We start from the raw sequence: 27,536 nt of genomic DNA, 5'->3' as shown, positions 1-27,536 counted from the left end.
GACAGAGGCCTGTTGGCATGGAGGCCAGGCTCCGCAGGGCCTGCTCCCTGGCCCCCTGCCCACCTCCCACCCACCCCCCACTCCCACGGTTCCACGATGTGTATGCCTTGGGCGAGAAGGTCCATTTAAGGGCTCAGGGTGCACTCCCCACCCCCCCACTTCCAAACAACAGGGCCTCTCTCCAGGCCCATTGCTCCCCCAGAGACTCAAAACCAAGAGGAGTTTGAATCATCTGCAACTTTATTCCAGAGCAGAAATAAGTCATTTCCTAGCAATAAATATAAAAAAAATAATAATAAATTAAGTTTCGAAAAAAATACCAAACAAAAACAAAATCAGTAACACTGACAGACTAGTGAATGTCTAAAGGGGAGGGAGACCGGATGGACCCGCCCCCAGCCTGGGAATGTGTTGACAACAGGCCACCGTCTGCCCCCCAGCCCTGGCCGGGCCCCCTGCCACACACACACATACTTCCCACAAAGTACAAAATAGATATTTTAAAAAAAACCTCAACACAACCAAGCATCCTGCGAGGGCCTCGGGGGAGCAAGATTTGGCCTGCTGGGGCTGAGGACAGGGCCTGGGGGGCTGAGGAAGGCACCAGAGAGACCAGGGAGCCACTTTGGGTCCTGCCCAGCTGAGTTTGCTGGCTGTCCTCTTCTCCTTTGGCGGTGGGGCTGGAGGTACCCTGTTCACATAGCCACAGGCCAACCCCTCCACCTCCCGAGACAGCGAAAGGGAGGTCCATTTGGAAATGTCCTGTGTTATTTGTCCAAATGCTTTGGTGGGGCTCCTGCCCCAGGGGATGCCGGGAACACAGCAGTGCCTGCTAAGTGCTTGGCAGTCTGTCCTTTGTAGACGAAGAGGCCCCCAGCTTGGGGTCCCTGAGCATCTCCCCAGTTTAGGCCTAGCTGTTGTCCAAGACCTCCCCCCCAGCAGAAGCCTCAGGGTGCCATCAATAAGAAATAGCTAGAAATAAATAAGGTCCCTGGTGGCCCAGCACAGAGCTGGCAGGAAGGCCACTCCGTTTCTTCAAGTATTCTTGGCCAAGGGGGTTCGTGGCCTGCCGGGGCTCAGATGGGGATCCCCACTGTGTTCACCTGGTCCTTGAGTCCCAGCAGGCTGTAGGCGATGCGTTTCTGGTGGCCGGGCAGCCGCACCCCAATCTTCTTGATGTCGCTGTGGGGGAGGGAGAGAGGGAGTTAGGGGCTGGCTGGGGAGCGGGGAGGGTTGGGAGAGTGGGCAGAGGCTCGATGCCAGGATCCACATCCTGAAGGCTTGCTAACATCGACAAAGTTCAGAAAGTGAAAAAGGAACCAATCTCTTGCCCCATGCAATCTGCACCACTATCTGTGAAGCAGGTGCTCTTTTCACGCCATTTTCTCAGAGCTGAACACTGGAGGCTCAGAGAGGTAAAGCGACTTGTCCAAAGTCACACAGCCAGGAGGTGGAGGAGCTAGAAATCGAAGGGGCTGTGAACGGATGCCTTTTCTCTCCCAGCCTGGATCTGTCCTCACTGTCCCCAGCTAAGGCCTCCTCCCCAGGGCAGCACAGACGCCATCACCGGGTGCAGGGGAGCGGAGGCAGGGACCCTCTAGGGCTGCTGCTCACAGCTCTTCCCAGCCTCCGCTTTAGTCCACTCCTATTCCCTCTGAGTGCCTACTGCTGACAACTGAGGAAGAACTCAGGAAACACTCTGCATAGGGACCTCAAGGGTTAAAGTTCTGTTTGCAGGCTGCTAAGGACAGGAGTTTGCAGCCCCCAATCAGGTGACCAGGTCACCTGAGACAGGTGTTCTCCCTTTGGGATCCTCAATTTCCTCACCTGTGAAATGGGATGAGGACCTAACTGGAGGGCGGGAGACCCCCCAGAAACGGGTGGCAGAGGGGGACGGTGGCCTCGGTGCCGGATGGGGAGATGTGCCCAGGAGCCCACAGCTCTCTCCTGCCCCCCTCTCCGTGCCCCGCCCCGTCCCCTTGTAAAACCACTTATGCTCCCAGGAGCCCTGGAGCAGGACGTTTACTGCTCACTCTGGGACTTTTCTCCTCCATCACCCTCACCCACCAGCCCAAACCCATGAAAACACCCAGGTTTTTATGGGCCGTCTCCTGGCTATAAATGAGACTAATTATACGGTAGGAGCTCCTGTTTGCAATTCCGGAGACATGACTTTCCCACAGGCTCTGGGAGCCCTCAGAGAGCTGCTGGGCAGGGAAGGGCAGCCCCGGGTGCGTGGGGAGGGTGGCTGAGGGACCCCCAGGAGGGGCTGGCTGCCCCCGCCGCAGCAGGAAGGCCCGACGTCAGACACCAGGGAGAACTTCCTAACCCACACCTGCGAGCCATTCTAACCGAGACAGCTGGGCCTGCTGAAAAAGCAGCACCGTTTCCCCCACACCTGCAGGTCTCCAAGTGAGGCTCCCAGGGAAACACTCGGATCCCTGGGGGAGGAGGCACTTCCCGAAAAGGCAGGATCCTGGACCCTAGTCCGGACTCACTGACCTTTAAGTTCTGAAGGTGGGGCAGGGAGTCTGCATCTTATTGGGTCCCAAAGACCCTGATGTCTGATTTAAGAACCAATGGGTTAAGTGAATGCCAGGAGGGTAACAGCAGAGACCTAGTCCCCTGGGCTCCAGGATAGGCCCGGCACACAGCAGGTCCTCAGGATGTATCTGCTGAATGACTGATGGCTGCTTTAGTGAACGTGGGGCCACTGCCCAGGCCGCCTTGGGCCCCTCCTCCATACTGGTGTAGTCAATCCCATGGGGGTGGGAGCCAAGACTGCTCCTGAGGCCCATCGAGGAAGCAAAACCCCTGGGCTGGGAGGCAAGAAGCCCATTCTAGTCCTGGACTTCATCAAAGCCTCTGGCAGGTCCTGTCCTGTTACTCGGCCTCAGTTTCTGCATATCTAAAATGGGAAGCTTTGCTCAGATGCTCCTGGGCCACGTACCCCAGCTCCAGTCTTTTTCACACACAAGACACCCTGACACCTTCCATGCCACACCTGCTTACCACAGAGGCACACAAGATGAGTCACGGACTGTCCCAAGACTGTTCCTGCCCCAGCCTCAGTTTCCCTCTTACCACTCCCAGACACATGACCGAGGCTACATTTTTCCTGAGCATCCTCAATGCCCGCCCTGGTTCTGGGAAAGTCAAAGGAGCACCTGCTGTGTACTGGCCCTGGGCACAAGCAGTGAGAGAGGGCTCCGAAAGCCTCCCACATCAATGATTCATTCCCTTGGCAAACAGGGCATGAGGACCAAGTCTATGCTGAGGGCACTCGGCGACCATAAGCCCCATTGGCCTGGGCTCCCCTCCCAGGAAGCTGTGTTGCATCCCCCCAGACACTGGACAGGGCCTCTTGCTGGACCGGGCATTTTTCTGGGCTACAATATCTACCGTTTCCTTAGCTCCCCCAAAGACACGCAGAACCACCAGTCTAGCTGGAAAGTGTAGCGACTCCAAAATAACATGGTGAAAGCTCAATCCGAGAAAAGGTAGCAAGCAGCCGGCCCCTGGGGAGGGACGGGAGCGGGGGATGGGGGGGAGCACTGAAGCCTAAACCTTGACCTGACCCCATCGGCGAAAGTGCCAAGTTCTGAGACCAACTCCTTGCCTCCCACTGGGACTCACGGCATGTGTAGACACAGCCTTCGGGGTGTAAAAAAAAAAAGTGCTCTAAGATTCCCCATTCATTTCACTTATTTGAAATAAAGAAGAAGACAGTGGTGGTGAGTCACGCAGGCCCCAGCTCCGAGCGCCACTGAGCTCCGAGCTGGTAGGAGGTGGAGGGAGTGTGGAATGACTTCCTGCCTTTATTCAGGCCTTTCAAAACACAGTGCACATGCACACATACACAGCCTCCATCCATCCAAGACAGCCCTGTCCCTGCTCGTGGGAAAGGAATTGGCCGAGGAGCACCCCGGGCTATTTCGGGAAGCTTCTAAGAACATGTGTTTCCTGTAAGCCCTTCTCCTGGCCCTCTGCTCTGCTCACCCACAAGAGTAGCTGTGCTGTCCCCAGTGGGAGCCCCTGGAGGGGCCAATGGGCTGTTCCAGGTTCCCAGGCAAAAGGACTGGGGTGCAGGAACCCTGGCCTTTGCCCACAGGCTGCGGGCTGACAGCAAGGGGGTCGAGGAGAGAAGGAGAGTGACATGGGTTAAGCCCCTACTGTGTACCAGGCACCTTCCCTGCACTCACCTATCCACTCTGCACAGCAGGGAACCAGGGACCAAGGCCCAAAGATGGAACCTAATCTGATCATGGTCTCCTGCTAGGACATGGCAGACGTGGGGCTTGAAGCGAAGCACAACTGCAGAGCTCGAGCCTGGGACCCTGCTGCTGGCTGGAGACAGAAGATATCCTGGGATCCATCTCCCTCTGGCTCACTCTGTCCCTGTCTGACTCCCCGTCCCCTGGGAGGGGAGACCGCCCAGTCTAAGAAGCTCTGACCGGCAATCACCAGCCAGCTGAGGGGTCTTGAGAGGCCCTGGAGATGTTCCTGCTCTCAGGCCCAGATCCCAGAACTTCTGTAACCCAGAACTGTGGGAGGCCCGGGTGGACCCTTCCATGTGATTCCCAAAACCTCCCAGCCCCAGGGCCCATTCTGGCCCTGACCTTGGACCCTAAACAAGCTGGGCTTTTGGGACTTGACACTATTTTTAGAGGCACAAAAGGCTAAGGGGATTGTGTCTTCTCCCACCAGGGATGGGAAGAGGTGTCCTTGCCAAGGCCATGCCGGGAAAGGTCCCTGACGTTGGAGGGGAGAGCAGGGCTCCCACAGGGCAGCCTGACAACCACATGGGGAGAGGTCCCCGGGAGGGGAGGGGCTATGGCACTCTCTCCTAGGCAACAGCTAGGAAGTCCAAGAGCTCTGCCCACTTCTCTTCAGCATCCCGGAGAGGCATGCAGCCCCTAAACGGCTGTGTGACTTTAGGCAGGTAACATACTCTCTGGGCCTCAGTTTCTCCACTAATGACCTCTGTGGTCCCTGATCTCTGGGCCCTCACTGACCAGCTCTGGAACCCTACTGGGCCCCTAGTGACCGTGGGACCCTGAGCAAGTCACTGCACTTCTCCATCCCATCCCCCGGTGGGGAGATGGATGAGCCCCAACGGCCAAATTACCCCGAGGCCTGATTCACAGTGCTGGTGCACACAGCTGGCACACGTCAGCCCACGATCAACACTGCTTTGATTGTGATAGTAACTATATTTTCCCATTCTGGAAAAAAGATGCAGGAACAGCAGGGAGCCAGGCTTGAGTGCCCAGAATTCCTGGCGGCTGGTCTAGCTCTGCCCTTCCTGGGAAACCCGTCTGCCCCTCAACGGGAAAGGAGAGCGAAGGGGGAAGAGGGGCGTGGTGGGCAGGTGGGGAGAAGGAGGGGTTGGACTCACTCATTGGTCATCTGTACCACCTTCTCGATGGCCGTGTAGCCCGCCGCCAGGAAGTGCTCTGTGTATTGCTGCATCTTGATGGACTCGAGCCACTCGGACACCGTGCGGAAGGGCACCCCCTCGGAGCCGCTGGTGCTGGGAAGCCGGATGGACACCCTGCAACAGGGGTCATCACTTGCAGGTAAGCGGTGGCGGCATGGGGCCCCCCATGCTGCTCCCTAACCTGGGCGATTCTCCCAACTGCCCTGGGCCTCAGTTTCCTTATCTGGACAACAGAGAAGCCCGGTCGGGTAGGGTGCACAGGGCACCGGGCTGGCATGCTATAAGCACTGGTAAGCAGGGCCCCTCCCCAACCCCCTGACAACACCAGCACCAATAACCACAAAATAACAAAATGTTCAGATTCAGGTTCCTGGAGGCACAGCCCCAGCCTGGCCAGCTGCCAGCACATAAAATACTTAATCGTCCCGTCTCAGCTTCCTCATCAACAAAAGGCAGGTAATTATAGGACCCATCTCATCGGTTGTCCAAATGAGTTAAAACATGTTCGGCGCGGAGCGCGGGGCCCGACGCATTTCTCACATATGTCAACTGCGTCTCAGTCTCATCCGAGCCCCCGTACAGGGTAAGAGCCCACTCGGAAGTCCCGAGCCCCCAGCCCCCAGCCCCGGGCCCCGGCCGGCCACTACACAGAAGTGGCTCAGGGGTAGAGCTGGGCGGGGGGGGGGGGGCAAGCCCGGGGGCTATGGCACTAACCGGGGATCAAAGTCAGCCAGGGTCTTGAGGGAGTCGGGAGCCCGGATGAGCTTGTCGAGGATGCTGACGATGTCGGCGAACTTGGGGCGGCGGGCGCGTTCCTGCTGCCAGCACTGCATCATGAGCTGGTAGATGGCGGAGGGGCAGTCCATGGGCGTGGGTAGCCGGAAGCCGTCGTTGATGGCTTTCATCACCTGGGGAGGCCAGAGGGTCAGCAGCGCCCCTCGTGGCCGCCAAAGCCCCGCCGGCTCCCTGGGGAGGCCCGCACCAGCAGCTGGGCACAGGAGGGAAGGGGAGCCCCAGACACAGAGGGGACGAGCACTCTTTCTTGAGCCCAACACGCAAGCGTCAGAGACACCGAAGGCGGATGCTGAGGAGGCTGTCTCCAGAGTTCCACAGAGGCAGGGGCTCCTGACCTTGCTCCCTCCGGAGCACCCCAGGACAGCAGCCACACTGCATGCCCTCCAGCCAGCCTCCCTCCAGCCTCGGGACATCTACACCAGCTGCTCCCTCCAGCAAGCACCCTCTTCCCGTTCCGTGTCTTCCCCCTGCTCCCACGAGGCTCCTTAGTCTCCGGCCCGGCGAGCACACTCACACACCCCACGCATGCACACAGGCACACGCAGGTGTGTGCACACAGGAAGGCACCCGCCCTCCCCACTACCAGTTTCCGTGTCCCTCCACCGGCCGGAAGCAGGGAGCGGCTCCGCAGCCCCGCACAAGGCCTGGCTCACAGCAGACCCTCGATAAACATGGACTGGATGTACCAGAGGAAAGTGAGCCCCCAAAACTCTTCTCCGCCCAGCTGCTGGGGTGCGGAAAGGAGTCGAGGGCTCCAGTTCAGGGCAGGGCAGGGCAGGGCACGGGGACCTACCTCATGGTTCGACAGCTCCCAGTAGGGCCGCTCGCCGTAGGTCATCACCTCCCACATGACGATGCCGTAGCTCCACACGTCGCTGGCGGAGGTGAACTTGCGGTAGGAAATGGCCTCTGGGGCCGTCCAGCGGATCGGAATCTTGCCACCCTGCAGGAGACCCCAGCCCTGTCACCGCTGGCCCTCCAGCCAGCCCCCCCTTGTCCGTGCGGCCTTGGGCTATTCCCGCCCTCGGAGCCCACGCCCGGGGGGCACAGGTGAGGGGCCCTGGGGCAGCGCGGAGGCCACTTCACCCCTGGCAGCCACAACCGCCGGAGTGCTTACGCTGGTGGTGTAGGTGGCCTCCGGGTCGTCCTCCAGCACGCGGGACAGGCCGAAGTCGGACACCTTGCAGACCAGGTTGCTGTTGACCAGGATGTTACGGGCGGCCAGGTCGCGGTGGACGTAGTTCATGTTGGCCAGGTACTTCATGCCGGCCGCGATCCCCCGCAGCATGCCCACCAGCTGCAGCACGCTGAACTCGCCATCCTTCTCCTGCGGAGCACAGGCCCTCAGCCAGCGGCCCCCGCCGCCGGCCCCAAACCCCCCAGCGCACCCCGGGCAGCTCCAGGACCCCACCAGCCCCGACCCACAGCCTCACCCGAAGGAACTTGTCCAAGGCCCCGTTCTCCATGTACTCAGTGATGATCATCATGGGCTTGTCTGCAGAAGGCGGCACAGGTGTGAGGGGAGGGGGTGGCCAGAGGTATAGACGGGGCGGCGGCGGGGGGGGCGGCACAGCTATGGATGGAGCCCTTGTCTGGTGGCCCAAGTGTGCAGCCCCTCTTCACCCCCACTGTGGGTAAGCATGAATGGGGGGAAAGGAGGTCTCCCGCCTCCCCCACTCTGGTCCCCTCCCCAACCCTGGGGCCAGTGCTCACATTTGGAGACGACGCCCTCCAGGCGGATGATGTTGTGGTGGCTAAACTGGCCCATGATGCTGGCCTCGCTGAGGAAGTCCACCCGCTGCTTCTCTGTGTAGCCGGCTTTCAGAGTCTTGATGGCCACGGGCACCTCCTTCTTCCCCGAAGCCTTCAGCGTCCCCTTATACACCTCCCCAAACTCTCCTGTGGGAACACAAGAAGGGAGGAGCGCCCCGTCAGCCTGGCCATCGGCCATCGGACACTCCCAACTAGTCCCAGGCCCCTCTGCGGGGCGCCACGCTCACCTGCTCCAATGACCTTCTGCCTCGTGACACAGGAGGGATGGATCTCAGTGGTGAACTTGAGTACTGCCTGGTTGGGGTCCTCGTACGTGTGGGGGTCCACGTAGGTCTTTAAGGGCTTCAGTTGTTCTGCAGTGGAAAAAGACAGGCAGGGGCACAGTTTGGTGAGGGGTCTGTGGGAGGGGTCCCCCAAGAGGAAGAGGAGATGATCACTGAGCTTCCAGCTCGGCCCCTCTGAGCTGCTCAAGGAAGCCCCAGGGCCCCCCCCACCAACCCCTGGGGGCCCCCTCAGCTGCCCCATCTCCACCACAGAGCTGGGGGGAGGGGGCTGTGGGACCAGCAGGGCAGGGTACGGACGGGCACAGGAGGCCACTGCATCTCACCTGACTTGGAGAAGTAAACGTCCTCTGAGGACTGGCGGGTCCGCAAGCTCCTCCTCCTAAGAGAACCCAACAGGGAAACAAACACAGGGGAGGTCAGTGACTTGCTCTGGCCACAAGCCTCCTGATGCTCCCACCCTCCAGTTCTAAGCGGGGGCTTGGTACACTGGGCACTCCGCTCAGCAGGCAGAGGGTGCAGGGAAGGCACTGGGAGAGGCAGGGAGGAAATGAGCAAGCAGGACTCCCTCCTTGGGATCAACGCCCTGTAATGGCCCCATAAGTGGCCATAATGAGGGCTTTCCTCATTAGAGCTCCCAGAGCTTCCTGCCTGCGTGACCAGAGGAAGTGTGGACACACCGTTACTAACAAAAGCAAAGATGATGACTGCCATGTCCCGAGCCCTCACAGCGTGCCAGGCGCTGGGCTGGGCACCTGACAGCTCACTGCATCTTCCCAGGTCCCCGGGAGGCAGGGATTAGATTTGCCATCAGCCCCCTTTTCCAGACAGGCAACTGAGATTCCCGCCCCCCCGAGTCCCACCTCAGCCCTTGGGGAACCCGGCGTGGGCTCTGACCTGCGATGGATGAAGAAGCCAATTCCCGCCAGCACCAGAAGCAAGACCACGCCAACGGCCACACCGCCAATCACCGCCATGTTGCCAGATCCTTCCGTGGCTGTGGGGGGAGAACAGCTCATCAGCTAGGAGCCCCCCCCCCCGCACTCCAAATCATGGCAATGCCCCTTCTATACCCAAGGGCCACTTTAGGGACATGTGCTGGATGTCTTTACTCATGATAGTTCGTGAGAATATTTATTCCCATTTCATAGATGATAAATGACAAGTCTTCCCTAGGGAATACAGCAGGAACCGCCAGGTGTGTGGGACTCTTTCCACAACACAGGATTTGAACTGGGTCTGCCAATGCTGGACCCCATGTCCTTCCTTCTCAACACTGCCCGTTAGGCATGTCCCTGGGTCCCCCTCCCCAGACTCGGAGCTGATCCCCGCCAGGCTCTCCTAGGCCCTGGCTGACCAGGACGGGGGGCATTTCTAAGTTCTTTGACTCACTTCCTCCTCCCACACGTCCCAGCTGTCCTGTTTCTGGGCCCCGGCCCCCCTCACGCCCAGCTGCCCAACTCACACAACGTCTGGAACTCATGAACCTTGCTGCCAGCTCCCTGCCCCTCCTGCGTCAGCGCCTGCACCTGGACCAGGTAGACGGTGTCCGGAGCCAGGTCATCCAGGGTCACGGAGAAGCCCTCGGTGCGGCGCACGTTGTAGCTGTTGGAGTCCCCCTGTGGGTGAGGGTGGCAGGGGGGGGCATCAGCTCGGCCCACCAGAGACCACCCCCAGCTCAGCCTAGCAAAGCAGGTCACTAATGTTAGCAGACCCCGATGCTCTTTTACTTTTAAAATTTTATTTACTTATGTATATATATATTTTAAAGATTTTATTTATAGTGGCGCCTGGTTGGCTCCGTCATTAAGCTTCTGCCTTCGGCTCAGATCAAGATCCCAGGGTCCTGGGATCAAGCCCCTCATCGGGCTCCCTGCCCATGGGAAGCCTGCCTCTCTCTCTCCCACTTCCCCTGCCTGTGTTCCCTCTCTCGCTGTCTCTGTCAAATAAATAAATAACATCTTTTAAAAATGTATTTATTTATTTGAGAGGGGGCCTGAGCACAAGCACAGGGAGGGACAGAGGGAGAAAAAGACTCCCTGCTGAGCGTGAGCCCAATACAACATGGGCTCCATCCCACAATCCTGAGACTGTGACCTGAGCTGAAACCGAGAGTCAGACGCTCCACCAACTGAGCCACCAGGACGCCCCTTGACGCTCTTCTTACTGTGGAGGAAACAGAGGCTCAGAGAAATGAAGTAAGTCGCTCAAGGTTCCAGCCAGCGAAGCCATGACCCAAGGCACGAACCCAGGTGTGTCTGATTGCCTGACTTGTCCCCCCAACCCCGACTATCTCTTCTGGGGACTCCAGAACACTCCGTATTCTCTGCACCACTCTCTGCTGTGCTGGCCTAGGAGAGGGGACTCTCGGAAGACCCCAGACCTCAGTGTCCTCATCAGCAGAATGCGGTAAGCCATCTATGTGACCAGTCTGGTCCCCTGCTTCCAGCCTGGCCAGGGTCGGCCCTGACCCCGGAGTTACCTTCTTGCGGTAGGTGACCTCATACTTCCACACGCGGCTCTGCTGTGGCGGGGGGATGCTCCAGGACACGCTCAGCGAGGTGGTGCTGCGGTCCTCCAGCTTCACCTTGGGGGGCTCTGGGCAGGACAGTGGATGGGGGAGGGGCGTGAGGAGCCACGGCGGGGGCAGCTGCGGGGCGTGTGGGTGAGCGCCCCTAGACCTGGCCCCACCCACAGCCCGGGCTCTCCAGATCCCAAGCCGGGATTCTTCCAGCTCCGGCGCATAGAGCTGCAGGTCCGGGACCCCAAGGGCTGGCCCATCGGGGGCGCCCTTTGAGTATTCGTGAGCGCGGACGTAATAAAACCCAAGCAACAGCTGATTCTTGGTATATCCTGTCTGGGACCAGTACTGTCCTAGGAGGCTTCTACATGGTAATTTCCTGCATCCTCTCAAGAGCCCTATCACGACTCCCATTTGACAGGTGAGGAAATTAAGAGAGGCCGCAGAGCTCAGAGGTAACCCCACAGCCCGTGGCCTTTAACCCCGGCTGCCGCCTCCCTCCGGACACAGCCAAGCCCTGGCTGGCCGTCCCGCTGACACCCGGCCCTCACCTGTCTGGTTGATGCTGACGCTGGCGGTGCGGAAGCTGCGGCTGGCCACCAGGCCCGAGACCCCATTGCGGGCCTCCACCGCGAAGGTGTAGTTCATGTGCGGCTCGAGGTCACTGACGGTCACGCTGGTGCGGGTCAGCGCGTGCGGCGGCTCCGAGTACCGCACGCTGGCCTCGCAGGGCCCGCACTCGCCCGACTCGGGCCAGCACTGCTCGCAGGTGACGCTGTAGATGAGGTCGTCCCGGCCCCCGCTGTCCTGGGGGGGTGTCCAGCGCAGCTCCACTTTGGCGCCCATGCCCACGGCCGTGAGGTAGTGCGGGGCAGAGGGCGGGCCTGCGTGGAGGGCAGAGGCCAGAGTTCAGAGCCAGGTAGCCTGCGTGTATCGAGCAGCACGCCACGTTCCCCCCACACCACCTCCCGGACGCCCTCCCTGACCCACGGCGAGACTCACGAGTGCAGGGCATGGATGGCAGGTCCTGCGGGGCCCGGAAGTAGCCTTCCTCACACTCACAGAAGGTGGCGCCCTCAGGGGCCAGCACCGTGTGCACTGGGCACTCCAAACAGGGGCTCTCAGATGCCTCGGACTTGAAGAATCCCGGCGAGCAGGCTGGCGGACACAGGGATGGACATCAGTTCAACCATTTCCCACCCAAAGCGGCTGTTCTGGCAGGACCTCATCATGGGACCCCACGCAGGCTGCTAAACCTCTTGGGGCCTGTTTTCTCATTGGTCAACCAGGTTGTGATGACAAAGTGCATGTCAAGCACCCAGAGCTGGGCACCCAGGAAGTGCCTCACCCCATGCTCCAAACCTCTGCACACGAGCCACTGGCCCCCACCAGAGCCATGCCCGAGCCTAGAGCTCCAGGCTCCATCTCACCCCATGACCCCACCTCGCGCCTGCCTTGTCTCCTTTAATCCCTGCAGAACAGCCCGAGGGGTCCTCACCTCGGCTTCCAGCCACCCAGGGCAGGACCTGCACCTTTACCGCGGGCCTTTGTTGGCCGATGGGCACCACAGCCTCAGCCCAGCGGCCAGGCATGCCCACTCGGGATGCCACCCCTGTAGGTGTCCCCTTCACCCCAGGACCCGGCTGCCTTCCTGTTCCGGGGCTGGGCCACCAGGAAGCGGAGCAGGCCAGGCCCCCAGCAGCTTCTGTGGAGCTGCTCCCAGGACCGAGTCATTTCCGCCACTCACAAGGGCAGCCAGGAAGCGGCTCTTCCTCCCCCGGTGGAAGGTCCTGTCCTGGCCGGGCAGGCTAGGGGCTCAAGCACCTGACTCCAGAGGCTTCTTCCTCCCACCACCCTATCCTGCCCCTGCCCCAAGCCCCTTCCTGGCAGGCAGGAAGCTGCCCAGACGCGGGGCCTATGGTGCAGGGCTGCTCAGGGCTTGGGTAGTGGCCGAATGGCCAGAGTGGGGGGTGGGATTACCCTAGGGGACCTCTTCCATAACCCCATCACTACTGTACCCGCCTCCATCTTATTCTTGGACAGAGTCCTGAGACACCTCAGGATATCACTCTGCGGCGTGGACCCTGAGATAAGCCAAAGCCCCTGAGCTCAGGGAGTGGGAGCGCATGACTATGTCTGCCATAAAGGGGTAGGTGAGAGCTAAGGAGGGCTGAGGAAACACGGCGGGATATTTCAGCTGGGGCTTAGAGGCTGAGTAGGAGTTCGGCAGGGCAGAGATGTTGGAAGTAATGTTGGAGGTAAGAACCAGCAGGACTCACATAGAAAGTTATGAGCGCCCTTCTGGCCATAAACGGGGGGAGCAGGAGGCAAGAAGGCCGAGAGGCTTCCAGCGACCAGACTGTAGGAGTCCTTTAATGCCAGGCCAGGGAGCCAGGACTTTACCCGGGGGCGATGAGAACCATTGGAGGACTGAAGGTTTGAGGCAGAGCCAAATGGCACAGTTAGATCCACGCTGTCGAGAAAATTCTTGGACAAAGTCTCCCTCCTTGTCCAGTCTCTGTGTGAGCGGAGGTGGGGAGCAGGACTGGGAGTCAGGGGACAGGACTCCAAGGCCACCTCGACAGCCGCTCTCGCCCACTGTGAGTGAGAAGCCTGTCCCACCACGTGCCGCCGCCAGCTCAGAACCGCAGCAGAGGCCCTGAGGGCGCTCGCCCAGGACAGAGGGGGCCTGGGACCCACTCCTGCTCTGTGCAGCGACACAGTGACCGCTGCTGATGAGGGACCTACGATGGCAGCTCCCAGACCACACACCTGACATTCCTTCAGTCCTCACAGCAAGCTCGTCAGACGAGGACACGGTATCACTCATTCTACTTCGGAGGGGAGGAGCCCGAGGCCCAGACAGGCAAGGCCACTTACCCAAGGTCAATAAGCTCCCAGGACAGGAAACCAAAACCTAAACCCAGGACGCCTGACTCTGAGCCCCTCTCCTCCCGCACGCACCTCGCTTTGGAGCAGAGAGAAACCAACGTTCTGATACGAGCCTGAAGACACCGGAGAGGAGTCCTGCCCCACTTTAACAGCCCGAAAATCCCAAGACTAATTTCAGATCAGAGCAGCCGGGGGTGGGGGGGGGCTGCACCTCCCGACGTAGATCTTTCTAACACGACGCGTACACGGGCTATGTGAAGAAACGGTAGAATCAACCCCACAGCACTGGCTGAGGAACCAAGTCTCCTGCTGTCCGGCAGCAACCCACGTGTTTTTTTTTTTTTAAGATTTTAATTTTAAGTAACCTCTGTCCCAATGTGGGGCTCGAACTCACAACCCCGAGATCTAGAGTCGTGTGCTCCACCGACTGAGCCAGCCAGGCGCCCCTCCTGTGTAGTCTGCATTCCTCTTTATGTATCTGTCACGTTGCAAAAATAGCTCTCTCCCCCCAGATCTTCAAGTAAAAATGAGACTCCAGAGAGCCAGGCCATTTTACCTTGGGATTTCAACTCCCCCGAGTGCCCTGACTTGGCCCTAGAGGGGCCTGTGTATACCCCAGGTAAGGACTGACTCCAGCTGTCCAGGCCCAGTGGAATCGGGGCGCTTGGGGGGAACCCCCAGAATCACCTTCCAGCCCAAGCTGGGGAGGGGACCTCAAGCCCCCACAGCTTGGGCTTGGTTCTAAAGGAAGGCATTAGCCGGGGGCACCTGGGTGGCTCAGTCATTGAGGGTCTGCCTTCGGCTCAGGTTAGGATCACGGGGTCCTGGGATCAAGCCCCACATGGGGCTCCCTGCTTAGCAGAGAGCCTGCTTCTCCTTCCGCGCTCTCCCTCTGTGCTCTCTCCCAAATAAATAAAAATCTTAAAAAAAAAAAAAAAGGCGTTAGCCACCTGCAACCCCCCACAAAGCCATGCCCCCCACGTGGCCAGTCCCCCAGTCCTATACCCAGAGGAGGAAGGTGGGGTGAGGGAAGAGTCAGGTTCCATGCTTTGGACCCAGAGCCCGGGGGTGGCCTGCCGGCTGCCGGCAGGAAAGAGGGAATTTGGAGAGATTTCCGCTGCGGATATGCCAGATAATACAGCGGATAGACCCCGTCAACAGGCATGTGCTTGCCTGATGAGAAGGCGCTGCCTCCTCCTCCAGCGGCACAACCACGAGGGGCTGTCCCCGGGGCCCTGCCACAGTGGGCCAAGGTCAACAGTGCTCGGGGGCCCCGGAGTTCACAGTGAAGACCAGCAAGCCCCTGCGTCTTTCTGACCTTGCCTGGCTGGATCTGCTGGCATTCTGGGCACACGTCGGGTGCTCACACACACCCAGACCCACCCACGTGCACAAAATACCCACGGTCCCCTAGCCGACCGGGGGACTCCTATGCAGCCTTCAATGCCCTGCTTGAGCTCCTCTCCATGGCGCTCCCGGACTGCCCAATTTCTGGCCCTCTTCTGCCCCCGGGGGGGCATCTGTTACTCAACCTTATGTTTACCAAATAGAAACAGAGCACTTCCTACGTGTCTGGCACCATCTGGGATATGACAGTGAGGCAGATAACAACCATTTCTGCTTCGGGGAAGTTCACAGCCCAGCTTTCGGGCTCCCTTTGAAATGACTCCTGCTCCTAGGAGAGCCTTCTGCGAGACCGGCAGCAGGCACAGGGCCCCATCTCTCTGGGGCCCATGGCTCAGCACAGGGTCAGGCACGCAGTCAGGGTGCAGCTACCATCTGTCAGCTTGGTGGAGGGACGGGTGAGCAACTGAATGAGTGAATGAATGAAGGAAGGTGTGAGTCAACGGCTAAACCTAGGACGTGCAGATTAAATGTTAGCCCCAGGAGCGAGTAGTGTCACAGCGTCCTGGGAGACCCTGCGAGGACAGCACCCCAGGACGTCCCCCGCCCCGCACCAGAGCCTGGCCTCCGCGCACCTGTGGACAGCTTCTCTGGCTCCAGGTTGCCTGGCAGGCCTGGGCTACACTGAGCAGGGGAACTGGGCCACAGCGGCTGCACCCAGAGCGGCACCCCGGTTTTTCCAGTTCCCGATGCCCGCCTCTCAGGTGGCAGCATGGAGTGACTTAGGGACATACGCCCTCCGGAGTGACGCAAATCTCGCCCCTGGCGGAGCCCCTCCCCCCAGGTCCAGCCACCTCCCCAACTGGTAGTGGCGAGGTCACAGGGTCAAGAGGTCACAGTGGCCATTCACCTGGGGCCAGTCACCTCCCCAGGCCATGGAGGCAGAGCGTGGACTTTGTCTTGTGCCCTGACAGGCAGCCAATGGTGACCCAGAAGTCACGGACCCTGCCCACGACCCTGCCCACGAAGGGAACTGCTCGCTTCTGACCCTGCGGCTTCTCCCCTTTCCCCACCATGGGCCCCAGCAGCCCCATGTGGGGATGTCCCCATGGCCCAACTGCCCCCTTCACACACACCCCAGAGAACTATCTTCAGGCACATTCCTCCCCTGAGCCCGAGATAAGCGCAGCCCCACCCCCACCCCCACCAGCCTCCACCTCCTGCTGTCTCCTCACCACCAGCCTTTTATCTTCTGTTTGCTTTCCCTGCCTCCTTCCTTCCGTTCTGGGGACCCACTTACCTCCGGAGAGGGAGAGGGAGAGGGCAGGAGGGGCCACCCCATGGAGCTGCCAGCCCGGTGCGGGCTGAGGGTGGGGCAGCTAGGGCGCAGAGGTAGGGTGGGGCAGCTAGGGCGCAGAGGTAGGGGGGCTGCCATCCATGACTCCCACCCCAGCGGGCCAGAGGAACCACAGAAATGAGGCCCGGAAAGGGACGTGCCCAAGAGTCAACAGCTCACAGAGCCCCCAGCCTGGGGCTCAGTCACGTCCTGATGGAGTGGGGCTTCTGGCGATAGCTCCCCACAAAGCCTGGGGCCAACCTGCCCCGAGACCACCTTTACCAGAGCTGTCCCCTGCCCAGGGAGAGCCTCCCCTTCAGCTATGGGCCCCGGGCTGGGCCTGGGCCACTCAGGATGCCAGTACGAGGACCCTGTGCTCCTTGCCCCATGTGGCGAGGTCACCCAGTCAGCTGCTTACCAGGGCAATCCAGGTTTTCAGGCTTTGGGTAAAAGTCATAGGAGGCAGATTCTGATCACGAGGTCCGCCAGGGTCCAACACCCCACCCCCACCGACTTTGACAGGCGGGCTGAATGAGACCCAGAGGGGACTTGCCAAGGGCTCACAACTTATGAGGAGGACACACGCCAGGGGCAGTGAGCTGGGGACCGTACGCCCCCCTCTTCTTGGTCACTGGTCACCGTTTCCTCTCTCTGGGCCTCAGATTCCTCATCCATAAAATAGAGCGAACATCCTCAGCCTTTCTGGGTTTATGAAGACTGAAGGAAACCGAATGAAATGCTCAGCCTGGTGCCTGGACCGAGTGGGGTGTCCCTATGAACTGGGGGATAGAAATCAGAGAGGAGACATCCCCAGGGGGCTGGGCCCCTTGAAGGAGCAGGAGCCTCCAAAGATGGAATTCCCCACGGTGCCCACCTCCAGCTCCAGCCTCCCAGCTGCTGGGCTGAGCCTCTGGCCTGAGCCGCTGGCCACCTGCTCACCTGACCGGCAGTGCCCACGGCTGAGGCACCAGGGAGGGCCCCAGCAGCTCAGGGGCCGATGCCAACACAGGAAGCAGAGACAAAGCCACCCCAGGGAAGAGGACAGTCAGCCTGAGCGACTCCACTGTCCCCCAGGCAGAGCCGGGGGCAGGGCGGGGGCCCAGAGTGAAGGTGGCTCATTCCTGACATAGCTCCAAGAGCTCTCCAGGCAGGGTGCCCACCTGTCCAATCGCAGCACCTGGGAGGTGCCTCCCTTGTGTTGTCCATTTAACTCTTTCCTGAATGCCAAGGTTCCTGGGGAAAGAACCCTGAAAGCAGTGAGCTCTGAAGATGACCCGGACCAGGTGCTCAGTGACCTCAGGCAATCCACACCCCTCTCTGGGCATGATTTGTCATCAGTAAAAGCCCCAGTGGGAGAATCTGGCTCCATGACCCTGTGGAGGGTCAGGCGGGGAGGGCCAGCCTGCACCTGCCTCCACTTCTCCCACCGTGTGCTCGTAACGGCACCCGACCATCCACCCTCCCACACCAGGACCCGCCATCCGGGGGCTGCACAGCAAGCTCGTGCTCTGTCCGCTGGCCAGGAGCTGAGTCAGGGATTCCAAAGGAACTGGTCATTTCCCGCCCCATTTCCCGACCCATCCTCTGGCCTGGGCGCCGCTGCATCGCCCGGATTCAAATCCTGCTGCAACCACACATCGCTGTGTGACTCCAGGCAAGTCTCTCTACCTCTCTGAGCCTCTGTCTCCTGTCTATGAAGCGCCACGAAGACAGGTAGGCCCGATTCAGCAAGCCTGCCAAGAAAGTGCTCACCTGGCTCCCAACAGCCTGTGGACGGCACCTGTCTGCAGGAGCTCCTGTTATCATCTCCACTGGCCCCATGGTCGGGGGGGGGGGGGCACTACTGCAAATGCCTATAGGGATCAGAGCAGCCCAGCTAGGGCTTCCCAGCCATACCAACGGCCCCTAAGAACGACGCTGAGGGATCTCAAGGAGGAAAAAGTAGGGCAACAGGTGGCTGGGTCCACCAGCCAAGTCAAAGATTTTGTTCTTGGAAACCAGTCCTCCCAAACTGGGGCCTACGCAGCTCTTCACCAGCAAAGCGTGCCAGAACCCTGACCCCCTTCCACCTCCAGGGGAAGGAAGCTTGCCCCCTCTTACTGGAGAGAGTCTCCCCCCTCCAACCGTCCCAACCCCAACGTCCACTTATCTCTGCAGGGCCTGAATCACCAGCCTGTGGAAAGTTTTCAGCTGCCCCTCACCCCCCACCCCTGCATTCTTGTGTGAGGATGTCATGTGGGAGGAGCCTGCTCGACCCACTGGGCTGCCTTGGCCCCCCCACACCCCACAGTCATTGTCTGAAACTGGGAGTGTGCACCGGAGGTCACCTAAAGCAGGGGCCGCCTCGGGAAGAGAGACTCGGCATAGGGGAGCTGGAAGGACAATGGGGTAGTAGGAAGGGCCGCGGCAGGGACTACACCGCAGGCCTACCAGGGAACTTCTCATCCAGGGGTTCAGAGACTGTGTTAAGCAAGCTTCTTAGGATTTGTTTGAGGAGGCAAATGGAGCCTAACAGAAAAGGCTTTGGGCTCCTCCAACATTTGAACCTACTTCGTCTGTCACACGATCTATAGCTAAAAAACAAGCAGAAAGCCTCTTATTTTAGGCCAGAGATGAAGAGAGATTCAACCAAGATCACCCAGTAGGTACAGGCAACTGCAAAGACTGAACCCCAGTTTCTCAACACCCCGCTGATCTCAGCAAAGAAATTCCCAGAGAGCGCGGATGAGCTGGCCTTCCAACGGCTGGCCTGCATTCCACAAATGCCCTGCCCCACAGCCATTTCTAGAAAAAGCCACCCATTGAAAAAAATCCACATTGATGTAGAGATTTCCGCTGTCACTGGCCCTGGCCGTGCCAAGCCGCGGCCTCCCTATGCGAGCTCCCTAATGCCCAGGCCCAGTTCCCAGACACAGTCCCAGACAATCGGACCCCCCTCTGGCTTCTATCGTCATCCACGGAAGATTCATCAGGAGAACCTGGGTCACGGCCCTGGGGAAGGTCAGGCACGGAGGGTAGACTCTGCACCTTCCTTCCACTTTGACCTCAATGCAGACACTTTTCTGAAGTTTGCCAGGTGAGTCGTGTGCAGCTGGGGGGGTGTGTGAATCCTGGGTCCAGTTCCCTCACCACCACACACCAAAGAGCAGCCTGAGATCCAGAGAAGTTAAGTGACTTGCCTTAGGTCACGCAGTGAGCTAACAGAGATGGAACGAGCTCTGGGGACGGGACCACATGCAACCACGGTGTTGGTATATAGACGATACTGAAGTTATATTTGTGGAATGAATCAAAAATAACAAGCACACTTAAAAGCACCTACGTGTCAAGCACTGAGCTAAGCACTCCATGGGCATTAGGTCATTTGATTATCATAACAACCCTACAAGATGGGCCCTGTGTTCCTCTCCATTTTACAGAGGTGGCAACCAGGCACAGAGAGGTTAAGAAACTGGCCAAAAGTCACACAGCTGAATACAGAGCTGAGATTTGAACCTAGGCATGTTTGCCCTAGAATCCTTGCTCATAACCTCCATGGCACACGGTTTTTCTGCTTATTCCTTCTCAGTGAATGACTGAACCCACCCATAAATAAGGAAACCAAAATCCGGGATGGCTCTGGGAGTCCCACTCATAGAACCACCGCGCATCAGAGTGGGGGCAACCTTCCCAGGGTCCCCACACAGCCAGAGCCAACACTAGAACCCAGAAGCCCAGCCTCTGCTCCTCCCCCAGCACTCCCATCCCCCGCCAGCCCCGCACGGCCACTCACCCTGGCAGGCGTCCTCCACTTTCTCATAGCCGGCCTCGCACAGGCACTGACCAATGGGCACCAGCCACTCGCCGTCCACCGCGCAGTGCATGCGGGGCTCGTCGCCCCCCGGTGGCACCACCGCGTGCTCCACGCACGTGCCGGCCACCGTGGCCAGGGAGGGCGCGTCGGAGCCCGCGATGGTCTCAGGGAAGCGGGCCAGGCCCTGCAGCAGCTCGGGGCACTTCTTGTAGTACACACGGACGGAGAGCAGGGCCACGCAGGCGCCGATGTCCTGGAAGGCCAGGTAGAAGCCCTTGCGGGTGAGCGGCCCCACGGAGCGCTCCTCCACGTTCAGCTTCACGTGGCGCGCCTCGAAGTCGCTGCTGACCGTGATCTCGTCGGGCGCAATCGTGTCGATCTTGGTGAACTGGCGCTTCTGGAAGTTGGTGCCATAGTCCACGTCCGACTCGGCATAGTAGAGGTTGAAGGTCTCCTTGCAGGAGCTGGCGCCCCCGGGGAAGCTGTTGCAGTCCCGCACCGTGAACTTGAGCTCGATGAAGATCCGCTCGGCCTCGCCGCGGTACACCCAGTTGGTGCGGAGCCAGTTGTCCTGGTCACCGGCCACCACGTTGCACACAGAGTACATGTAGATGGGCATGTCGTCCATGATGTTCTGCATCAGGTCCCACTGTGCGCGGGGAGCGGGGGGGGGGGGTGGACACAGGTGAGTGTGGGCGAGTGCCCAGGGAGAAAATGAGGCCCAGAGGCAATGCCCAGGTAGCAAGTGGGCATCAGGAAGACACTTAACAGTTTTTAAATCCTAGCTTTGGAACAGGTCATCCTCAGAACATGAGCTCTGTCTCCTCTGGGAAGACTTGAGCCAAGTGCCCCCCTCTGGCTCCCAGAATCTCCACATTCCCTTTATCACAGCACTTGGTACCTCTGTGCTGATACCTACATCTGTCCCCACACTAGATTCTGAGCTCACTGGGGCAAGGACTGCATCAGACTCATTTATTGTATCTCCAGGGCCTGCAAGGAACAAAGTTGGAGCTCAGGAAAGCACCTGTTCAATGAACAAGGGAATGACTGAATGAATGAATCAAAGCAGAGGAGCTGGGAAAGAAGCCTGGGCTACACCACAGGACATTGGCCAAGGCCTCACTCCAATGTCCTTGGGCCTCAGTTTTAGTCTCCCACCCTGTAAAATGAGTGTTGGATTAGGTGATCTGTGTTCCCTCCCAGCGGGACATTAGAATGTCCTAGAGGGTCCTGGAATCTACAGAGCTGTATCTCAGGCCTGCAGGGGGCTAAGGTGACCAGGGACAAGCACGTGACTCACACAGATCTGGCCAGCAATGGAAACTGCCCCAAGTAGTCCCCTGGAAACGTACTTCTCCCTGGCTCAGGGCCCCAGGACAAACTCAGCAAGGGCCCATTATACAGAGAGAAAAACTGAGACCCAGAGAGCATCAGTATCTTCCCAAGGTCATGCAAAGCCAGGAAAAGGATCTCAGGGTCTTGCCCACCAGTCCTGCTGACAGTCGGGCAGGGAAGGGGGGCAGGTCTTGGGTGGGGATGAGGCAAAACAAATTCAGCCCCTAGCAGGAAGGGGAAGTACCAGCTGGGGAAGAAGGGAGAGGGGCCCAGCAGGAAGGAACTGGATCCGGTTTCCTAGGGCTAGAGCTACTGTTCCCTGTCTCTCCCTTACCCCTCACCTTCTGGGCTGGGACTTTGAAGACAGAAAGCCTTTAACCCCTTCCTCCCAAGAGGTAGATGGAGGAAACTAGAGGGGGTTCCTCTGAGCATTGGCCTGCTGGACATCCAAGGGGCCCTGCTCAGCCGGGGCTTCCAGCTGTCTCCCCAGCCCTTTCTGCCTCTCCGTTCCCTACCTTCCAACCCCAGGCTCCCTGCCCCAGACTCTGAGCCTGGTGTGGGAAGCAGGAGCTTGATCTAGGACTGAGCTGTTGGATTTAGGCTGGCCCCACCTTCCCTGGGCTTCAGTTTCCCTATCCCCATGCCCCCGCTTGACCTTGAAGGCTTACCCCTTTGCCGTATGGGTGCGTGAGCCAGCCGAGTTCCCCTTTAGCTTCGGCGAAGTCCAACAGTACAACTGGAAGAGACGGGAGGGAGGGCCTGTGAGCTTGGGGGGTGTGTGTGTCCCCGACCCAGGTCCAGTGGGAAAGGTGAGAGTCCCCCAGGAGCCCCAAGAGGCCTTGATGGCTTCCTCAGCTGTCATAGAGAGAGCACACTATATGGGGTCACTATATCCCAGAGACCAGGGACGCAGGCAAGGGAGGGGACCCAATCAAAGCCATGTGACAGGCTGGGGGAGGACTAGGGCCCCCGTCTCCCAGGCCACAGCTCCAACCACGCCAGCCCCTCTAGGGGTCAGCCCCCAGCTGGGTAGTGCAAGACAGAGCTCAGCCCAGCAGGGGACAGCAGCTGGGCAGAGAGCTGGGGCGGGCAGAGCTAGTAAGTGACACCACGCCTGCCCTGTCTGCTTCCGGAAACAAAGCCCCTCAACAGCACTTCACACGCCATGTGGGGCTCGGGAGCTCTCGTGTCTGCCCCTGCCACATCCCCGCCCCCAGCATGAGACACCCCTACCCCACCCAAGCCAAGAAGCACACGTATGTACGTACATGTCCCGTGGCATTCCGAGAGGGCTGTTAACAGGTGGGAACAGCTCCAGGGGAGGGGGGGGATGATGAGTGGGGGGTTTCTGGAAATTGATCTCCCCACCACAAAAGCCACAGAGCAGGCAGGATGAAGCTCTGACCCACAGGGCCTCCAGGAGGGGCCCAAAGATACACACAGCTGGCGAGGTCCCGTCCCTGGGAAAGTCGCTCCCACTGCCCTGTCCCTCACACCCTGGCTATGGCCCCACCGGCGGTGCCTGGGGGACCAGAGATGGAAACCTTCAGAGAGGACTTCCAGGTCCACAGGGAGGAGAGATGCATCTGGAGCCTGATGGAGGGACACACTACCAGCAGCCTCCCAAAATCCAGCCCTGCCCTTGGGCAGCTCCCATCCGTCCATCCCTGGCTCTTTGCCAGGCTCGGTGGCTACAGCCAAGACCCAAGACCCTGGGTAAGTCAAGTCCAGGTTGCAGCCAATAGGCGCCACCCTCCCTAGACAGAGAGGACACTGGGGGAGCTCAGGCAGGGAACCTAGACAATGTCCCGTTCCCCCCCCCCCCATCAAGAGGGTAAAACCCTGGTGGAGGGGGACCAAGCACTCACTTTCTTGGACCCTGGAGCATGAGGAATAAATAAGGCCTCAAGAAGTGGCATTCCTCAGGCCTAGGATTTGGAAGAGTATCTCTAAGGGTGGAACCCGGACAGGCAGGGGGCAGAGATGGGCCCGATTTAGGGGTGAGGCTGGAGTGAGGGGCTAGAGAGAGGAGTCTTCGAGATCCCTCCTGGGGTCAGGATGGCCTCCTCCCCTGGGCTGAAGGCCCCCAGGCCTGATGTGAGGCATTGCCAGCCACTGCTGACCTGGGCCAAATCTCTCTAGGAAGGGCCCTGCAGCCCAGACCGGAAGGAGGAAATCCGATGTGGCACCTGTCCCAAGGCTATGGGGATAGAGGAGGATGGCTGGAGGGGGTGGGGTAGGGGCACAGATTTGTTCGGGCATGCCCGGGGCCCAGGCTTGGAAAACTCACTCACCCCACTAGCAAATGGAATGTTCTGGCTACAAAGGAAGGAATCTGGGGGTTCCTGGCTCCGGCTGGGTGGGTGGAAGGAAAATGGTGAGTGCCCCCCAAAAGTTCTCTATATCTCCTCCTCCCAGACTAGTGGAAGCTGCAGACTGTGCCCCTGAGGGAGGTGGCCCAAGGCTCCCAGCCTCTGAAGGGTTAACCTGGCCCAGAGGGACCCCACCACCCCTGCCAGAGCACATTCCCCTTCCAGCCCTTGGCCTGGCTCTTGAAGTATCACGGGGCTCAATCTGAGAAGAAAAGAAGCCTTCACACAGGAAGGAGGCTCCCCAGGGGGCTTCCAGCCACAGCCCCCTCCCTGTAAATTCCCTAGAACTGATCACCAGGAACGGAGCCCAGCCTGGTCCAGGGGCCCTCTCCCCAGCTCTTCAGGGACAGAGGGCTCCGGTTCCCTGGAAAGGGTGGGGGGCCTGGGAGCCCCTTGGCTCACCGATAAGCTCTGCTTAGGCAGGCTCATCCAGGAGCCCTGGATCCCTCTCACCACCCCCAGGAAACCTCCCTCCCTGACTCTCTGCCTTCGGTTCCATCACGAATGTCAATGAATGTCTTCACTCAAACACAGCACTACCTGGGGTCACCTCCCTTCTCCCCACATCCCACTTAACCGAAACCAACTAATTCCTAAAGAAAAGCGGGGGACTGTAGGGGCTCTGTGGGGGAAAAGGGAACAGAGGGCAAACGGGGCTCTTACAGAACAACCCAGCCAAGGACTTTCCGGGGCCCCAGAGCACTCTCCAGCCCCCTTGCCATCAGCCACCTCATTGGCACCACAGCACCCCTGCCCAGCTACTCTGTTTCCCAGGAAAATCGCCCTGAAACCACAATGCCAGGGGACCTGGGCTCCAGCAGCTCTAGACACCATCCTCTCAGATCTGACCCTCTGTGCAGAGGGCCCTGACTGGCAAGGGCTTAGCTTGGGTCTCCCTCAGTTTCCCCATCTGCAAAAAGAGGACAGATTCAGTGGCTGCTGAGAATCCATCTGGGTCCATCTGGGTCTTCAAATACATTCTCGCTCCTCTACCCACAGGGAGGAATCGAGAAAGAAGGAAAGTGAGCAGCGGGTTATATTAAGGGTGGAAGGGGCCTGTGTGTCCTGCTCTCTGCCCACACATACACACCTCCCACCTACCCCCAGGCAGATCCACCACACTGGGCCCGAAAAGCAAAGAACAGAACCCACCAGCAGCTGCCAGCTGGGCCAACACCCCCCACCCTACCACCACCACCGCAGGCATATCTAGGGTGTTGTTCACGCGGACTCTTGGAGCCGAAGCAAAAATGTTCCCCCACCCCAGGACTCTCCAATACACATCCTTTTCCTCCCTAATCCCATGGGGCGGGGGCTAGTGGGCTAGGATGGGGAGGGCACAAGGACGGGGCAGCTACAGGCTTCCACCAGGATGGCGACCAGGGCTGCGCAAGGCCGCTCAGCAGCTCAGTAGTGTGGGTCCTGCCTAATCCCCTCACCCCCAGGACAGCCTCCCAGAAAAGCCTGTAGTGATTCCAGCTGTCTCTCCCCTTCTCTCCAGGCACAGTCCCTCAGGAAGGGGGAGGACCAAAAGCCGTGGGGTAGGGAAGGGGTTGAGTATTGGAGATAGCAGCAATCCCTGCCTCCCACTCCTGCAAGTTGGGACCAAGAGCCCTGACCCATCCAGGAACTGGGACAGGATGCGCCCCCCACCTCCACCTCCAGGAGTTCCAACTCTGCCCTCTTTTGCTCCCAACCTGGAAAAGCAAAACCTCCCACCCCTTTTTGGGAGGCAGATAAAGAAAGCAAGGCTCAAGGAAACTTCTCACTCGCCGGGTTTCCTCTGCACTTCCCCCTGCTGGAGCCTGCGGAAGCCGCCCTCTGCCCAGTCGGACGGGGAAAAAAACTTGCTCTCACTGTTGGAAACCGAAGCCGGCTTCGGCCGGTGTAGGACCGGAAGGTCCTCGGCCAAGGGCAGGAGCCCCCACCTGCTCTGCGACCCTAGCCGAGGGGCAACGCCCCCCATCACACACCTGCCCCACCCAGGGCAAAGTCTGCCGGCCCCTCACCCCGCGCCGCTCCGGGAGCGCTGGGGCGGGGGTGGGTGATTCAGTCCCCCACCCCCGGATGCCCGGACTCCCCGGTGGCCCTGGGGTGACGGCTCCACACCTTGAGAGACCGCACCCCCACCTGCCGCATTTCCTCGATCTGAGTCACCCCTAGCTCAGAACGCTTGACTTTGGGACTTCCTGTCCGCACTCGCGGCCCCGAACCTGACCCCCGAGCCTGGGAATGCGGGTTGGGAAGACAGGGAGGCTCTGCGTGGGCAGGTTGGCCCGAAACTCCCCCCATACTCTCCTGCCCGACTGGAGGCAAAGGGAGGCGTGGAGAAAATCTCAGGGAGCAGGGGATTCCGCTGGGGGCTCGCTGCCGGCCGAAGATACCCCTCCCCAAAAACAAGGGGCCTCCACAAGGATGCTTCTCCGCAAAATCGGGGCAAGCGGGTTAGGGAAGACAAGTCACCGAGACGCTGAGTTCGCGGAAAGCTCCTCAGACACCCCGTTCTCCAAGGGACCCCCGCGCCCCCAAGGGACGCGTTCCTGAAGCCGACAGCGGGACTGCGACCGCGTGGCCGGCGCCGCCGCCCGTTCCCGACGGCCTCCGAGCCCCGCGCGCCCGGCCGCCACCCCTTGGTCCCCCGAGGCCCCCTAACTCTGGGGCAGGGGGTCCCAGATTCGTCGCGAAGGCGGCGCGCGCGCGCCCTCCCGACCCCAGCACGCCGGGGCTGGCGGCGCCAGGTCGGTTTCCAAAGTTGCGCGCGTCGCCCCACCGGGCTCCGAGAGGCTCGGGGTGCCGGGGTCGGGCCGCTCGGGCTGCGGCGGGCCGGGGCGGCCCCGCGCGCACTCACCTTCCTTGCCCTGCGCCGCAGCGGCCGCGGCCAGCAAGCAGCCCCACAGCAGGGCCAGGCAGGCGCGAGGCTCTACACGCTCCATGCCGCCTCCTCGCTCCCGGCCGGGTCCTTGGCGCCCTGGTCCCGCACGCCCGCACGCCCGCCTCGCTGCCCGCTCCCGCCCGCGGCCCGCGCACAACTTCTCGCCTCCTGCCCCAGTCCTTAATGGAAGTTGGGTGAGAACCGGCTCGTGTTCATTCATGCCCCGCGCTGACGTCACCGAAGCCACGCCCTCAGGAATGTCTTTAAAGGGGCAGGGCTGGCACCGGGCTGGAAAGGAGGGGAGTCCCTAGGGGGTTCCGGAGGACCCTGGAGCCCTCTGGACATCCTGGCGCCCCCCCCCAGGCCCTCCCAAGTTTCAGCTCTGGGCCAGGATCCTCGGCCCAGATGTGGGGATGGTTGGCCCTGAGCCATCCGCACTCTCACCCTTTGCCCTTGGGATGGGGCTCAACTCTCACCCTTTGCCCTTGGGATGGGGCTCAACGTTGGCCTGCAGGCCTGGGCTGACATGGGGTGGGGGGCAAGGAGCCGTTGCCTCCCTGGCAGCAGGCCTATAAGGGGAGCTGTGAAACAGACTGGGATGCCCCTCTTTCTGGGACCTCTGAAGGGCGCACCAGACCAGTGGAGGTCGAAGAGAGCATCAAGGCTTGGGAGCCTTTAAGAACATGGTAATGTGGGGCATCTGGGTGGCTCAGTTGTTAAGCATCTGCCTTCCACTCAGGACATGGTCTCAGGGTCCTGGGATCCAGAGCCCCTCATCA

At 60.1% G+C, this 27,536-nt stretch overlaps 1 protein-coding gene across 2 annotated transcripts; it reads right to left on the bottom strand.

Moving 5' to 3' along the window:
- Positions 1-222: 222 nt before the first annotated feature.
- Positions 223-26,992, bottom strand: EPHA2 (EPH receptor A2). 2 transcript variants are annotated; one of them, XM_047727100.1, is made up of 17 exons: positions 26,734-26,992; positions 22,182-22,249; positions 20,155-20,824; positions 11,813-11,968; positions 11,362-11,694; positions 10,772-10,887; positions 9,755-9,908; positions 9,187-9,286; positions 8,616-8,668; positions 8,236-8,361; positions 7,949-8,134; positions 7,669-7,730; positions 7,353-7,562; positions 7,029-7,178; positions 6,155-6,348; positions 5,399-5,554; positions 223-1,182 (listed from the first exon to the last, which is right to left on the bottom strand). In XM_047727100.1, exons 1-17 carry the CDS (start codon positions 26,975-26,977, stop codon positions 1,077-1,079), a joined length of 3,084 nt encoding a protein of 1,027 aa, XP_047583056.1. In that variant the 5' UTR covers positions 26,978-26,992; the 3' UTR covers positions 223-1,076. The 2 variants fall into 2 exon arrangements, with proteins under 2 accessions (XP_047583056.1, XP_047583055.1); XM_047727099.1 differs by having other exon boundaries at positions 8,616-8,671; positions 26,734-26,990.
- Between the last annotated feature and the right edge of the window lie 544 nt (positions 26,993-27,536).

This window comes from Lutra lutra, chromosome 4 (genome assembly GCF_902655055.1).
Source record: "Lutra lutra chromosome 4, mLutLut1.2, whole genome shotgun sequence".
Taxonomy (NCBI): Eukaryota; Metazoa; Chordata; class Mammalia; order Carnivora; family Mustelidae; genus Lutra; species Lutra lutra.
Note: the sequence above shows the minus strand (reverse complement) of the source record. Positions and strands in the feature narration are given on the sequence as shown.

Coding starts and splice junctions, on each gene's coding strand:
- EPHA2 (XM_047727099.1), bottom strand. CDS start 26,977: ATGAATGAACACGAGCCGGTTCTCACCCAACTTCCATTAAGGACTGGG. Junction 7,563..7,668: donor CCTTGGACAAGTTCCTTCGG/GTGAGGCTGTGG, acceptor TGTGCTCCGCAG/GAGAAGGATGGCGAGTTCAG. Junction 7,179..7,352: donor AGGCCACCTACACCACCAGC/GTAAGCACTCCG, acceptor GGTCTCCTGCAG/GGTGGCAAGATTCCGATCCG.